At 35.8% G+C, this 16,427-nt stretch overlaps 2 protein-coding genes across 2 annotated transcripts; both read left to right on the forward strand.

Moving 5' to 3' along the window:
• Nucleotides 1–668: 668 nt before the first annotated feature.
• On the forward strand, nucleotides 669–9,741 carry LOC129900748 (uridine/cytidine kinase UKL1, chloroplastic). The gene is made up of 14 exons (XM_055975770.1): nucleotides 669–1,018; nucleotides 1,448–1,539; nucleotides 1,989–2,058; nucleotides 2,221–2,339; nucleotides 2,833–2,929; nucleotides 4,152–4,231; nucleotides 4,718–4,912; nucleotides 5,319–5,402; nucleotides 5,503–5,563; nucleotides 7,167–7,227; nucleotides 8,248–8,341; nucleotides 8,423–8,495; nucleotides 8,849–8,931; nucleotides 9,033–9,741. Exons 1-14 carry the CDS (start codon nucleotides 817–819, stop codon nucleotides 9,177–9,179), a joined length of 1,458 nt encoding a protein of 485 aa, XP_055831745.1. The 5' UTR covers nucleotides 669–816; the 3' UTR covers nucleotides 9,180–9,741.
• Nucleotides 9,742–11,280: 1,539 nt separating this feature from the next.
• Nucleotides 11,281–16,176, forward strand: LOC129900788 (uncharacterized). Its single transcript, XM_055975836.1, has 3 exons — nucleotides 11,281–11,638; nucleotides 15,220–15,342; nucleotides 15,651–16,176. Exons 1-3 carry the CDS (start codon nucleotides 11,485–11,487, stop codon nucleotides 15,869–15,871), a joined length of 498 nt encoding a protein of 165 aa, XP_055831811.1. The 5' UTR covers nucleotides 11,281–11,484; the 3' UTR covers nucleotides 15,872–16,176.
• Nucleotides 16,177–16,427: the final 251 nt, after the last annotated feature.

Consider the following 16,427-nt stretch of genomic DNA (forward strand, 5'->3'; position numbering starts at 1 on the left):
TCTTGATGCATAGAGTTGACTTGGATGGTGGTATCGGGTGAAGCTGCTGATGCCAACAGTTGTATCATGGTAAGGTAACGGAAAAGAAGCTAATGTGACTATTTTCTTAGATGAACAGAGAGGCTGTATTGGTGAAATTGAAGCCATTATTTATGTGTTTAGTTGTGTCATATTAGGCATCTTTTCCTGCTTCTTTACAATGGTTCTACTGTTCAGTGTTCACCTTGAGTTCCTCTGGTCTGTCTTTTGGTATTGATATTCAAGCAGTGCCACGGAACAATACTAAACTAAGTGGTTAAAACAGTATCAAAATACGTCGAACCTTGGAGTTGTATTCAATTTTCGATAGATCTTCAACTTTAGAGAGAGATATTCCAGGGAAGATTTTCCTCACCCAATTCAAAACAAAAAGAACATAAATAAAAGCACATGCTAAGATGCATTTCAGCAAATGCTACAAGGCAAGAGATATGCCTAAGATGTTCAGCTGATTCAGTGCAATCCATTATCCATCCATATTTTTGAAGTATTAGTTAGGACTTAGATAAGATCCATTTCAGCAAATGCTATTTTATTTAGTACCAATGTCTTTCTAAATGAATCAACACATTCTCATTTTACTCCAATCAACTAACGTACTATTTTTTAGGTAAATAAAACTTGTGTTACAATTAGTCCGCTAGGTTTATGTAATGGATTTCCAGGAGCATATTCTCAAAAAGAAATATAATAGTAGGTAGCTAAGTTTGTTTCTAATACTTCTTATACTAATATTCTCACTATTGACCTTTGGCCGAAAAAGTATAAAAAGCAATTATGTCGCCGGTGCCGGAAGAATCAACGGCGATAGATTACGTGATGGAGGCAGCTTCTGGTGCACACTTTTCCGGTCTCCGAGTAGATGGCCTTCTCACTTCTTCTTCATCTTCTCCGCGCGCTTCTCCTGCTCCTACACCTACTCACTTCTCCACCCCTATTCCTCTTGATTCCACTGCCCCTAAACAGCCTTTCGTCATCGGTAATTCCTCGAATTTTACTATTACTTCTCCAACTTGTTCGAGAATTCAGTGTGAATCAAATATGTATTTATTTTAGACTAAATTGGGGTTGGCTGGCTATATGAACTTTCAGTATCTATTTTGCTTTATTGTAGGCTCACTTCGTTTCAAAATTTCGGTCGGTTATATGAATCAGTTAATTGACTGATTTGATTGCAATGTTGTTTTCCAAAGGATCCTTCAACTTTTCTATTTTGTATCTATCTAATTAGTTCAAGAATTTTATGTACAATTTAACTACTTATAATGGCCCAGAATAAAGGAGAATAGATATTGAAGTATTAAGCCACTCTTTAGGGTGTAATTGTTGTTTTTACTTTTTGGGTTTGTTCATGGAGATTCTGTTATAATGATTTGACCTTATTTTTGTTCTATTGTTTTCTGAACAGGGGTTTCTGGAGGTACAGCGTCAGGTAAGACTACCGTGTGTGACATGATCATCCAACAACTTCATGATCATCGTGTTGTGCTTGTTAATCAGGTATGTCTCATGTTCTTGTCTTTGCTTTCTTATTGATTGCTGCCAGATAGTTAAAGCTGTCAAAGCTACAAAAAATATATCTGTGCTGTGATTTACCTAGTAATAAATAAAAGAGAAGAAAAAAGAATGCACTCCTCTTAAGGTGGCATTATGCCATTAATTCTTGTTATGCTTGACTGTAGTTAGCTTAAGTCTGCTTTTCATATGCTCTAGCACTTCCATAGAGTATAGAAAGTGATGCTAGATTTTACAATGGCTATGAATCGTAATAAAATCTATATGCTCTTCTTCAAATGGGTACCATATTATTAGTGTACATAAATTTTGATTTCTGATTGTTGGATTAAAGTAAGGATGCATGTTCATCATCTTCATCATGGGAGCTATGTGGAGAAGTTCCTTTGATTGAAACATTTAATTTTAGTGACATATATTTGATGATAATGCAGGACTCATTCTACCGCGGTCTGACGCTCGAAGAAATGAAACATGTCCATGAGTATAATTTTGATCACCCAGGTAATGCATTACCCATAGATGTAACTGTTTAGCTGGTGAAGATCTGGAAATTAGGGCTCCTGTTCGTCTGATGACTTTAGTTTTTAGTTAACCAACTGCTGGCACTATTATGTGCAGGAGCGTAAGTTCTAACTCCACAATAATATAATGATTTACTTTCAGATGCCTTTGACACTGAGCAGCTCTTAGAGTGCGTTGAAAAGTTAAAATCTGGGCTGTCGGTCCAAGTTCCAATCTATGACTTTAAAACCCATCAAAGATGTTCAGATAGCTTCCGCCAGGTATGTATTTGTACCATGTTATTGTATCCTTTTTCTGTCTCCTTCCTTTTCTCTTTTTTCATTAGAACATTTCACACTAAGCTCCTCATTTAAGGTTGTTGGACAGCATTAGTTGTTTCAAGTTTGAGTTTGTCGACTTGCATGTTTTTTGGATTTGCCGATTTTACTTGAATCTCAGTTCTTATTGCTACAAAGGATCAATTAAGACCTTTAAGCTTATTGTCTTATTGGCACATTCTTTGAGGAGTAACGAGATTCCCCCAGTCCACTTGTATCAACTTGTGTCTGCTGACTGCTGCACAGTTCTTCCAATTTATATGACTCACCCATCAATTTTGTTTCTCACGGGTCTATAAGATATTGCACTTCTGTTTCTCTTAAGAAGAGCAATCTTTTAGAAAATAATGCATATAGCTTGCTAGTTAAGTTTCTTTTGTGTTTGTTTATTCTTTTCTAGCAACTTAACAAATCTCTAGCATGTAAATTCTACCAGGTGAATGCATCTGATGTTATCATCTTGGAGGGTATTCTTGTTTTCCATGATGCACGTGTTCGCAATCTGATGAGTATGAAGATCTTTGTTGATACAGGTTCCACTTCTTTAATTAATTTTGGCGCTCTGTTACATGATGCTGTGCATGTGCATCTCCATCCTAGCTTATCATTCGTCATCCATGTTGCTGTTGCCATCATATTTCTTTTACTTTGCTTGCGTGTTCCATCAAGCTTATAAGCTTCATTTACTGCTAGTTCCAAAAAAGGGTTTTAAGTTTTATGCTTTTATGGACAGTGCAATCCAATATGGCAGGATTTTTTTTTTTTTTAACTTATCAATCACTTCTTTAACTCTCCACAAAGATATTCTACATGTGGCTGATTTCTAGATTTTAGAAAAGAAGAAGAGTTGACTAAGTTATTGTCTGAACAGTTAACTTCATCATTTTCAAGCATTGATTGCTGAAATAATCATCGATAATAGGTTGACTTTTGGTAGCACCTTATCATGGTTAGACTGAAAGTCAGAATCTCCAGGTTGTCATCTTGCATGGTTCCAAAATCATTCTGTTTCACCCTGACTGAAATGATATTCATTAATGTCTAATCTACAGTCATATGTGAGGAACAGAATCTTTCTCTAGGTAATTAGAAGCAATCATTCTCCAACCAAGTTGTGGGAAGCATTACTTCTGCACACCTCCCTTGACATATATTATGAACCTGCAAGGGGTAATCAATTTATACATCATAGAGTACAATTATACGATCTCACTATATGTCTATAGCTTACATTAAACTCCATCTTTTATCCAACCTAAGGCAAATATTTATATCAAAGTTTCTGTTTCAATTTTAGCTAAAGTGGGACATATTAGATCACTTTTTAGATGATATTCAATTCATGTCAAACCATAAACACACAAAAAGTAGTAATAAACAAGTAAAAGATATAACTTGAACCTACATGTTACCAAAGTTGTTTTAGTAATTTAAGGGAGCTAGTAATAATTTGCTTTAAGGCCCTTTAGTTGTATCATGTTAATTAATTCACATAATGAACTAAAGTAGGCTAACAAGATCGTGCTAAACTTTTCCTTCTGGAGTCTTTTTAGCTTAGAAGTTTTTACTCTACTAGAAGGGAGTGTTTTCATTTAAGAGTTGTAAACACTTTAGCCTTTTTGAGTATTCTTTAGTTTTACCCCGTTGAAACTATCTTGATGCTTTTCTCTTATTGGAAGTTCTGTCTTTATATTGCCAGAGATCACTTTTCTTAGTCATGATTGTGCTGTACTGGTTATAATTGCTTTGTGCTAGATGCTGATGTGAGGCTTGCTCGTAGAATAAGACGTGACACAGTGGAGAGAGTTAGAGACATAAACTCAGTACTTGAACAGGCAAGCTTTCCTTTCTTGAAATATGTTATACTGTCATCAGTCCATTGTTATGGATCAATGGTCTTTTTGTCTTTATAGTAATCTAGGTTATTTTCTCTCTTAACTAAGCCATAGTTTTTCACCTGTGCACCAGATGTTATTTAAATTTGAAAGGGAAAAAGCTAACTGTTATCCTTGTTTTTGAGTTCAAGTACTATCTTTATTTTTTGGGTAATATCTTATAGATGGGTATTTGCTAAAAATTTCAAATCTCTTTTTTTTTTGAGAAAGGTAAAGTTATTTGAAATAATCTCATGTCAAATCCCCTTAACAGTTAACATGAGATTATTTCTCTTTTTTTCAGCATTTTGGTAGTTATTCAAGATTGACGTGTTCTTCTTAAAAGTGTAAACTCACATGTATATTTAATCCTTTTTATATGGCTTTAAGGTACAGTTTAAGAAAATTGACTCAGAAAATCTTACAATTTTTCTCTCAATCATGCAGTATGCAAAGTTTGTCAAGCCTGCTTTTGATGATTTTGTTCTTCCTTCAAAGAAGTATGCTGATGTTATCATACCTAGAGGAGGTGATAATCATGTTGCCATTGATTTAATTGTCCAACATATTCGCACAAAGCTTGGTCAGCATGATCTTTGCAAGATATATCCGAATGTGTATGTTATTCAGTCAACTTTTCAGGTATGCTCATCACTCTTTATATGCTAATAAACGATCAATGCTTTTAAATTTGTTAGCTGATATGGAGATCATTTGGTAGAGGCACCTAAATTTGCATTGAAAACGCCATCTTAGCTTAGGTTACTAGAACTCTAGAACAAAATCGGTTGGTGAAAAAACAGCATAATGTCCTCGTAGGCTTTCAGCTTCAAGTGCATTAGTTTCCAAAGGTTAGCATAATTTACTTCTGGGTTTATATCTAAATCAAGTGGATGTGTATGGACAAGAAGTCAAAAAAGAAAGGAGGAACAGAAAGTGAAAAGATGAAGACTTTGCCTAACAATTAGGTTTAATTAATTGGTTGATTTGGTGACTTTTGTATGTTTATCTACTAATAGACAATTTCCTTTTCTTTGTCTGTTTGCAGATTAGAGGTATGCATACATTAATTCGAGATAAAGAGATTTCAAAGCATGACTTTGTTTTTTATTCTGATCGTCTTATTCGTCTGGTAGGTCTTAATTTTTAAGCACTCTGGATATAACATGATTTACTATGCTTAATTTCTCTAATGAGGACTTAGAAGGAAATCTGGATGAACTTTTTTTCAGGTTGTGGAGCATGGTCTTGGCCATTTGCCCTTCACTGAGAAGCAAATAGTCACTCCAACAGGTATGTTCGTAAGACATTCTATATGATCTGGAGGTCATTTACCTTTTCTCTCTTTCAGTTTTATCTACCATTACGTGGAGTACAGAACTGTTTCTTCTTGGAACTGATAGAGCATGATCATGTCTATTACTTACTTTTGAATATACTTGGAATTAATAATTTGGTTATAAGTTGTGGGGTTTATGAAGTGTGAGCACAAGTACTATACAGGTTTGCTAAAGGCATTTGATTACCTTATATCATGATTAGATGTAGATTTTTGATCATCCAAGAGCTCTATGCTGCTTAAATTAAATGTTACTCCCCTCTGTCCCAATTTATGTGACACCTTTTGATTGGGCGTGGTGTTAAAGAAAAAAAGGGAGGCTTCTGAAACTTGTGGTTTAAAACAAACATCAACGTTTGTGTGGTTTTAAATATCTCACTAAGGGGTTCTTTTGGTATGAGGAATACTCTCCGTTTCAAAAAGAATGACCTCCTTTCCTTTTTAGTCTGTTTCAAAAAGAATGACTCCTTTCTTTTTTTGGTAACACCTTTCCACGTGCCATGTTTCAGGCCAAAAATTAAAGGGCATTTTTGTACATTTGACATAACTTTAATTTAGGATCACAAGATTGAAAAGTCTTCTTTATTTTCTTAAACTCCGTGCCAAGTCAAACCAGGGCATTCTTTTTGAAACGGAGGAAGTAAGATTATTTTATCCTGCATTTGGTTTGGGGTATTAATTAGTTCCAGTGTTATTTATCCCACTATTTATACGATAATGATGGGATAAGTTATCCAATAATATATTTGGGATACTAATTCCATTCCCATACCAAACAACTCCTAAGGGTAAAATGAGAATTTCAAAATTAAATTATTTCTTAAAAATAATTGTGACAAACTAAAAAGTAAAGTGCGCCGCATAAATTGGGACAAAGGGAGTCTCTTAAGGAAGGATCAAAAATGTTTTTGATCCATTTCCATCAAAAGAAATGCTTGACTAGATATTCTCAAAAAAAAAAGAAGAAATGCTTGACTAGATATTTTCTCATGATTGGTTCGCATGGTCTATCTTGATGATTGAGCTTCATTATCTATTTGATGTGGAGCAAAGAACTGTGCGTATCCATTTATGAGTACTATTCCATTCGTAGGAACCATCTATTCATCAGACCGTGTAACCATCTGGAGGATAAATAAGTTCTGCACTCAGTGTCATCTTTGCTTTTCCACTCACCCCTAAATTCTACTAATCAAGCAACTAAGCTTCAATCCCAAACTAGATGGGGATTACTTCTGCATTCATTAGAAATTTTAAGGTTTTCTGATGTTCGTAACAACTAGTACAACAACTATGCCTCAATTCCGAGTAAGTTGGGTTGGTTATATGGCCTTCTCTCATATTATCCTGTGTGCTACTTGAACCTTCTTTTGAATGTGCTCTTTGATGTTCATAACCTACTTATCATTTCCCTTTCTCTTCTTTACTTTCTGAATGTTGGGTTGACAAAAGCTTCTTGTTATAGCCATTTATTAGTGATTTTGTTACTTCTCAGTTTGCTATTGCATATGTCTGGTCTATATGAAAAGCTCATATTTTGGCTTGATTCAATTACAGGGTCAGTATACACTGGTGTTGATTTTTGCAAAAAGTTGTGTGGAGTATCCATTATTCGAAGGTGAGATTAGATCTGACATTAACAAGTTTTCTACACCTTAGGATATATCCTGGTTAAAGATAAAGAAGGAATTGAAATTGCACTGTGCTGAATTTCTTCATTTTTTAAGAATTCAGTGGATCTCTTCATGTTTAAGCGCATGTATGACCAATTACTGATTTGTTGGGTTTCAGACCACCCATGAGAAAAGTTAATTCTTCCTCTGTCTAGTCTGGACTCTAGACTTCTGCCAAGAAAAGTGATACATTTTGTTTTTCTTTGTTTTTCATGTGTTTTTGTTGAGTTAAGTTAAATCATTTAAGATCTGACACTCAGATAATGAGCCTTCTTTCAAGGGAATAGTACCCCTTATATATGATCTAAGTAAGGGAGAATTCAGATATATAACTGTATCTATCTTTTGCTTTACTTTGCACTTTTTAATCACTGTCATAAGTTTGTCTCCTCATCCGAAGAAAAGGGAAGCCTGGTGCACTAAAGCTCCCGCTATGCGCGGGGTCCGGGGAAGGGCCTGACCACAAGGACCTCTTGTACGCAGCCTTATCTTGCATTTCTGCCAGAGGCTGTCTCCAAGGCTTGAACCTGCGACAAGGAGAATTTTGCTTTCACTTGCTATACTTACCCAAACATGTGTATATAGAAATTCCTACGCAAAAAATTTCATCATAATTTTATCTTCTTTTTACTTCCCCGATCCTAAATTGGATGAGTTAATTCTCCATGCAAGGTGTCAAGGCTAGAGCAAAAATTTTATTGCTGTAAAATGGAAATGGTCTGAAACTTAAGTGTAGATACTAGTAAGTTCACTAGTTGACGAATGTGAGAGTAGATGGCCCTTTGAATGGTGATGTATATGTGTGTGTGTGAAAATTCCGGAAAGGAAATCATGATAATTGACTTGGGAGTTTTGAGTTTTGATAGTTGCACATAGGTAAAGATACAGGAAATGAAATTCTTTGAGTTGTTCAAGACTTTGTAAAGGATATCCCCTCTTAGTTCAAGTAATGCATTCGTTTGCAGTGGTGAAAGTATGGAAAATGCACTTCGTGCTTGCTGCAAGGGTATAAAAATTGGGAAAATTCTGATCCACCGTGATGGTGACAATGGGAAACAGGTATCCGTTTTGTTCTTTTTTCTTTTCTGTTTCCACATTGACAGGATAACGTGGATAATGTGGTGAATTGCATCTGAGCAGCTTATATATGAAAAACTTCCAAAAGACATATCGGAGCGGCATGTCCTGCTTCTGGACCCGGTACTTGCTACAGGTACTGTATTTTGGAACCTATGATGTCTAGCTTTTGGAATTTCCCATACAACGATCATTTTATTTGGCAAACCAAATCTCCTACTCGTTGAAATAGTTGTTTTCTCCTGTGGGTGATCTCAGTTTCTTATATCTGGTGTTTTCTTTGGGACTTGGAAGTCCTTCTTCTCTTGCTTTTATTTATTGTGGAAAATAAATTAGGGGGAAAAGAGGATGTTTATTATGTGGATCAGGACTCCGGATACTAAAATATAGTAATAGTAACAGTGCAGTTACTTGAGTTCTTTTACCTGGTCCTTCACCTGGGGATGAAAATAAAATAAAATTTGATCATATATGATTTTTCCTGTGAAGGTAATTCTGCTAACCAGGCAATTGAACTGCTCATACAGAAAGGAGTTCCAGAATCCCACATTATTTTCCTAAACCTCATCTCTGTGAGTTGCCTGCCTCTTTGTATGTCAGAGATACTTGCAATGACACAAGCTTTCCATATGGCATTTCACCATGTATTGACTTCTGTAATCTTTTCCTGTAGGCACCTGAGGGAATACATTGTGTTTGCAAACGATTCCCCTCTTTAAAAATTGTCACGTCAGAGATTGATCAGAGCTTAAATGAAGAGTTCCGTGTCATTCCGGGTTTGGGAGAGTTTGGTGATCGGTACTTTGGCACTGATGACTAATAACTACATATTTTGCAAAGTCTCAAGTATTGACGTGCTCCAAAATAGGAACTTTAGCACCTTCCAAATGGGGATCTGTTCTGTCTCTTCTGGTTTATCAACTGTTTCAGCACACGTATAGAGAACACTCATACTGGAAATTTTAATGGACGTCGGTCGATGTAAAATCTGAACGGCCTCTTGCTATATTGAAGCACATATTGCATAATGTGAAACATGCATCTTTTTGAAGTGTGAATTAGTTATTTCCATTGATCTGTTGGTTGAGATGCCTGCAAATTAGGACTCTCATTTGAGCCCCGTGTGTGTGTCCTCTGCACTTTTGAAACTGCTAGCCCTTGAAGTTTGTTATCTAAGTTTGTATGGTGCCACAAGGCCCTAGAAAACAGAGAACAACAAGATGAGGATGGGGTTTGGCTATGGAAAGAATTTACCCGCACGGCCGCACCCAGTGTTTTATGCCAGCTCAATAAATACATGACATGTGCCTTTACATACATTGTTGATTTGTTACTGTTCATAGTCAATTAATAAATATGCTCACATCTTTTTTTCCCACTAATTATGATAAACTAGTATGTATAGTCTAGTGTAAGTACCAAATGTTCTAAGTTTTTCCCGCTCAGGATTTAGGTCTAATGGAAGGTCAAAGCATATATAACTTGTGGTCTTTGCTTATTGTTGTTGACATGAAGAATATCTGCAACTGTTTCAGAAAGCTTTCTTTCTCCTTCTGCCTTTTCACTTCTTTAGCAGATTCTTGTAAGGTGTACCTATAAGTAAAATACCTTCACTTTTGGTAGACTTAACAGGCAGACGTGTTAAAGGTGCTAATATACTTAGACGTGAATAGAAATGTCCAGGTGTATGCGAGTTGGTGATATGAAAAGAAAAAACTGTGGTTTTATACTTCATAGACTGAGAATAATTACACAGCCTATAATTTTAGTGGTACAAATAGGATCTTTCATTATAATAGGAGGAATATTATAATATTATGCACAAATTAAAACATAAGAATGCAGGTATACAATACAAAATGGATGATCGATGTGGGACATTCTCACAAATTATCCCTATTTGGTGGGGGTGTGTAATGTATGTTCTTTAAATATGTTGTTTTTAATTTTTGCTCATCAATATTGAAGTAACAAATCACAATAATAATAATAATAATAATAATATATTTAGGGTAGTTCCACAAAGTGAGGTATGGAGAGTGTAGATCATACATATAATTTTTTTCTATTTCTGAGATCGAGAGATTGTTTTCGATAGGTCCTTAACTTGAGAAAAAATAGTTCAAAATATTTTTGAAAAAGAAGTAACAAATGTACTAGGAACAACAGATAGTAACAAACGAAAGCTATAACAGAACAATACAATAATCAACGTACAAGGAACAATAAATAGAAACACGAATCGAAGGGCAAGGAACTACAACAACAATACTATGTCTACTAATATGAATCTACAACAACATACTACTACCTACTAACCTTTTACCCTAATTAGTGTCCTCCACACCCTCCTATTTAACGTTATGTTCTTGATAAGTTGAAACTGCGTTATGTCCTATCAAATCACCTCTCATTAATACTTCTACGGTTTACCTCTACCTCTTTTGAAACCATATATAGCTAACTTCTCACCCCTCCGCACTAGCATATCTGTGTATCTCTTCTTCACATATCCGAACCATCTCAACCTAGTTTCCTGCATCTAGTCCTTCATTGAAGCCACTTCTTATCGTAGATATTCTCATTCTAATCATATCTCTCTTAATATGCACACACATCCATCACAACATCTTCATTTCACCGTAAGTGTTCTTGATTGACCAACACTCCGTATGCCCCATTCAACAAAGTTGGTTTAACCACCACTCTATAAAATAAATTAATGACTGAAAATACTCTTGACACCAAAATAACAAACAACTTTAGCAGAACATAAATTTATATTTTCATATCATAATATTTTATAAGTTATGTCTGCTTTTATTTTAATTTTTTTATATACCACTCGAAAAAAAAAGAGAAAGAAAAAACTTGGAATTTTGTGTCACATATTGATGGGCTATCCCAAAAAGTGTTAGGTTGTAGCCCATAGAACAATGATAGTCTCCATTGTTCCGTTTGTCAAAAGGTAGCAGCCAAATTTCTATTTGACTACACTCATCCTTCACCTAACTCCTCTCTTCTTCTTGTTTCTACGTGCTTCCAAGTCCTAAAGCTCCAAATACAATCCATCACAGATCAAAACCCACAACAGGTTTAGCTTTATCAATCGTGGGTGTAGAAGAATGGGGGTTGGACGTGAAGTGGCAATTTCATTGGATGGAGTTAGGGACAAGAACATGATGCAACTCAAAAAAATCAACACCGCTATTTTCCCAGTACGCTACAACGATAAGTATTACACTGATGCCATTGCCTCTGGAGAGTTCACCAGGCTAGGTTCGTATTCTATATTGGGTTTTTTGCTCCTTTTTTGATGTGGGTTGTTCGTTTTGCATAATAGTAAGTACCCAATAGGTTTTCTTGTGTAGAAGGTGGGTATGTCTATTGTGATCCATTTGTCCCAAAAGAATGATCTGATTCGAATTATGGGGTCAAACTTGTTAATGGTCATTGTGAATATGGACATGAATCCTTTGTTCTTTCAGAACTGAAATTTACAAAGTGGGGAACTATATAGTTTTTACAAAATGTTTGATTATTCCCCCCCCTCCCCCATAAGTTACAAATGTTTGAAATTTTCAAAAAAAGCTATTTGATTCTCCGAATAGGATATGAGATAATGAGTAGAGTTATCAGGCGCACCTATTTTACATCTACAAGCTTATTTGAAAATGGAGAAGAGGGGTTGGGGGGTTAACTTTGCCTCTCTCGCTCACTTTTTTTTTTTTATGCAAGTTTGGACTTTAGAGTGACAATTTGAAGTCTAATGAAGATAAGAGGAGGAGCGATTATTAGTTATAACAGTTTCTAGTCTATTTTCATTGTAGAAATTACAGGAATATGCTGATTAAAGAAAATGGATAATAGTAATGAGACAAGAAAAACCATAGGTAGATGCCAAACATACAAGAGGGAACCACAGTACTACAACTCATGACAATGGTACAACAACAATTGTTCCTCAAACCCAAATTAGCTGGTTTGGCTTTACGAATCCTGTATATCCATTCTGCGCTAATTTGGTTTGTTTACTAGCTCATAACAAGAATGACTCCAGAAAATTGAGGCTTTTCCGAAGGAGTTATTTCTTGGATGAGCTAAGTTGAAGTAGTCACATGACTCCCAAATGGAGAAGGGAGTTGGTTCAAACTTCAAAGGGGGTTCCATACCTGTATATGGTAGTTTTACACTCTCATACATTTGAATAAACACATTACTCTCTGAAGAGAAAATGAGTCTCTTAATTGTAGTGTTGTCCTTTAGGGCCTCTTCTGTTGGTCAATATATTTGGTTGTTATAGTTTTTAGTTGGTACTCTGGTCTTTCCTTTCCTTTCTTTGCGGATCTTTTTCCTTAGCCTTCTTTGCTGATTGTCTTGGGTTGAAATCTGCTGTAGATGTTTTTTGTCTGTATCACCAAACTGTTACATTTTGAATAAATCTCTATTTATTGAAGACATATACTACTTCAACATTGTATCTATATTCCTTAGAAAGGCAATCATCTCAACTCCCCAGATCATTGCTAATGATGCAGTGCAGAACCCTTTTTCTTACATTTACACAGTAAGCATAACAATGAAAACAACCTTGTATTTACAAAAGATGTTAAATTGACCTACCTCAGTATAGCCAATATCAAAATTAATTTGAAATACTGGAATGTATAATGTGAAAGCGCCTGCTTGGATAGATATGCATTTCTTCCTTCAATTCTGAGTTGTTGGGGATGCCACTTAGCCGAGGACCTTCTTTTCTTGAAAGTTAAATGTAGATAGGAGATCTAGTGCTTTATCTCCTACGTAGGAAGAAGCAGAAATGGTCCTCTCCATTAAAGGATTGAAAGAAAATTAGCAAGTTGACATTGACGGCAATTCGGCAAATAGATCCTGGGATATGCATCTCTAAGGGTTGTATCTCCATACCATCTCTAAGGGTTGTATTCCCACATCTCTAAGTTACATGGCTACTCTAAAATTTCTACATGCCATATTTGTTTCCCAAGTACTATCATATCCACAACTCTATCTTCAGTGTCCTACTATTAATAAGACTGTTTTGATTCTCATAAAACATTTCAAATGAATTTGTTTCTATTGTTTGGGAAATCAAGTCATTTAAACATCCTTTAGTTTCTTTGGTATACCAGAGTAAATGAAAAATAATTTTAGTGGCCTCTGTGATGGACAAGATGAGGAATGCGAGACTGAGATGGTTTGGAAATGTGCAAAAGAGGTGCACTGACGCCCCAGTGAGGAGATGTGAGAAGCTGGTTGTAGGGAGTATCCTGAGGGATAGAGGTAGGCTGAAGAAACATTGGGGAGAGGTGATTATACAGGACATGACACAACTTCATATTATTGATGACATGACTCTAGATAGAAAGGAGTGAAGGTCGTATATTAGGATACACGGCTAGTAGGGGTGTAGCGGTGTCTTGTTGTGCATAGGTTAAGGTTTGTTAGTGCATGTCATTGTACTAGTCATATCCCTATAGTTCTTGCCAGATGAAGTGTATTGTGTTTCGATTATCACACTTTTTGGCTGCTTTTATTATTTCTTTCTTGTAGACTTTATACTGCCTTTTTTATTGTCGACTATGTCTTTTTCGTGGTTTCTTCTCCCTTTACTTGGGTTTGATGTATCATGCACTTGAGCCGAGAGTCTTTCGAAAACAACTTCTCTATCACCTCGAGGTAGTGGTAAGGTCTGTATATACTCTACCCTCCCCAGACCCACTTAGTGGGATTTCATTGGGTATGTTGTTGTTGTTGTTGTAGATTATTTGTTTTTATATTTTGTGAAACAGCTCCCTTCATATTTTTTATTCAATAGATATCATTTAAGAATTGAATGTATTAAAAGACCTAAGCATCTAACCCATAACCTAAAGGCAACAGGTAAGTAGTCCATGACATTCATGACCCTTTTGGAATCCCTTACACTACTCATGTCGGACAACTAGCGTGTGAAATCCAACCCTTTAGGAACCCTTCAACTATTCATGTGTGAGAACATCTGAGCATCTAATCCAAGAAGTTAAGGCAACGACGGGTGGAGTAGCTCATGACATTTATAAGCTCTTTTGGAAATTCTTACACTACTCATGTGGGACAACTATATGGCTCAATACGTCTCGCAAATCTAACTGGACTTTGGTTTCCACGTGAATTTACTGTGTACTTACTTGTATTAGGATTGGTACCAAAAGTTGGATTTAATCTAATGAGAAAGAATTTGAACATTCGAATCAAATTATTAAAAGAGAAATGCTTGGTTCATCACAGCAAGAAGTGGAAAAGGAACACATTTCTTCTATCTCTCTGTGTCTATTAGGAAAAATCATAGCATGTATATTCTGCTTAAATGTTCTACATTCACCATGCACCTCTTTTGCTTATTTATGATGTATAAAAAGATGGAAAACCATTTAAATGGCCTATGCTTGAAGAAATACTCCCCCTCCACTATTTAGGTGCCTTTTTTTTCTGGACACAACTATTGAACGAAGAGTTGAAGTTTAATCATATTTCCAATGGAAGTGGGGATTTACTTTAGAAGAATTTAGAACCTTGTACTTAATTTAGTTGTGCGGACTCTTCACTTTCGGTGCCGCACCCATGTCGACAGGACATGGGTGTGGGATCCATACCAGATATGGTCAAGTGATTTAGGGTACTTTGACCAAAATCGATCGAGAAATTCGAGACAGATACAATGATTTCTGAAATCAAATCAAACGCTAGGGTGAAATCATAATTTAGACATTTTTTTATCATTAAAAGATATCTGTATTAAAAAAGTCCACCACCAGAAGGTGCTTTAAAGAACTTACAGTGTTTAACTTTTGTGACTGCAGCATATTACAGTGATATCTGTGTAGGTTCAATTGCATGTCGCCTTGAGAAGAAGGAAAGTGGGGCTGTTCGTGTTTACATAATGACTCTGGGTGTTTTGGCTCCATATCGTGGGTTAGGTACTGGTAAGTGCTCTCTGGGTTCAAAGTTGATGTTTCCATATAAATTTCCATGGTTCTTTTCCACTTTGACTGCTCAGATTATTAGTATTATGGCATCAACCTTCATGTTGTCCGTTCCGTTTAATCATTGAAATTTGTTGCAAGGCATTTACACCATTTTAAAACACAAAACAGAAACTTCTGATAAGTTATTGAACTCTTTGACAAAATGAGTTGCAAGACAGTGTCAAGTCGATGTCATCTTTCTCGATACATCTCAATAGTATTGAGCTGCTTCCCTTTTAGTTCACCACCTTCTTATTCCGGTGCAGGTACAAAGCTGTTGAATCATGTCCTCGATCTTTGTGCCAAGCAAGATGTTACCGATATTTATTTGCATGTGCACACTATTAATGAAGACGCCATCAATTTCTATAAAAAGTTTGGATTTGAGGTTACTGATAAAATCTCAAACTATTACACAAACATTACCCCACCAGACTGTTTTGTCCTGACCAAGTTCATCAGTCAAACAAAGAAACAGACAGTGTGAGCTGTTTGATTGAGTCGTCTTGGTCACGCCTTTACAGTATCATTGAGGTTCTGAGCCCCTTCCGGTTCTAGTTTTTGCTATTTATGGGCAATGTGCCCCTATTGAATTGTGACTGAGGTCCCTCATCCCCCATCCCCTCTTCTTTTAGTAAAATTATCTTAATGTGCAACGTAACGACAGTTGAATGATTTCCCTGTAATAGAAATAGTACAGTGCAATGCAAACATTTAAGTTTAGTTAGTTAGTGATTTAATTTGGTCATGAGGAATTCCTTTCTAATGAATAGATGTGGATTGTGCAAGCTTCATGAGTGAGTTGTATCAATTGCAAACAGGCAATATTTGGCAATATCTGGGGGATTGAGAAAAACAGATTGATGATGGGCACACTTTAGCATTATGATTTATGATGAAGCATATTTGTTGTCTATTGTTTATAGCAATTCACCTGCCTTACTCCAATAAACCCAACTACAATAAGTCATGGAAATACAGATGGTGTCCTTTTGAATTAGTTGAGTCAGTGAGTTTCGAATCAGATGTCTTAAGCAAAAAGA

Source organism: Solanum dulcamara, chromosome 8 (genome assembly GCF_947179165.1).
Source record: "Solanum dulcamara chromosome 8, daSolDulc1.2, whole genome shotgun sequence".
NCBI classification, from domain to species: Eukaryota; Viridiplantae; Streptophyta; class Magnoliopsida; order Solanales; family Solanaceae; genus Solanum; species Solanum dulcamara.

Bases quoted from the DNA above. Each gene is read 5' to 3' on its own strand.
- LOC129900748 (XM_055975770.1), top strand. From the start codon at position 817: ATGTCGCCGGTGCCGGAAGAATCAACGGCGATAGATTACGTGATGGAG. The intron at 2,059-2,220 runs GTAATGCATTAC...ATTTACTTTCAG, and splicing joins GTATAATTTTGATCACCCAG to ATGCCTTTGACACTGAGCAG. The intron at 7,228-8,247 runs GTGAGATTAGAT...ATTCGTTTGCAG, and splicing joins GGAGTATCCATTATTCGAAG to TGGTGAAAGTATGGAAAATG.
- LOC129900788 (XM_055975836.1), top strand. From the start codon at position 11,485: ATGGGGGTTGGACGTGAAGTGGCAATTTCATTGGATGGAGTTAGGGAC. The intron at 11,639-15,219 runs GTTCGTATTCTA...TTGTGACTGCAG, and splicing joins TGGAGAGTTCACCAGGCTAG to CATATTACAGTGATATCTGT. The intron at 15,343-15,650 runs GTAAGTGCTCTC...ATTCCGGTGCAG, and splicing joins ATATCGTGGGTTAGGTACTG to GTACAAAGCTGTTGAATCAT.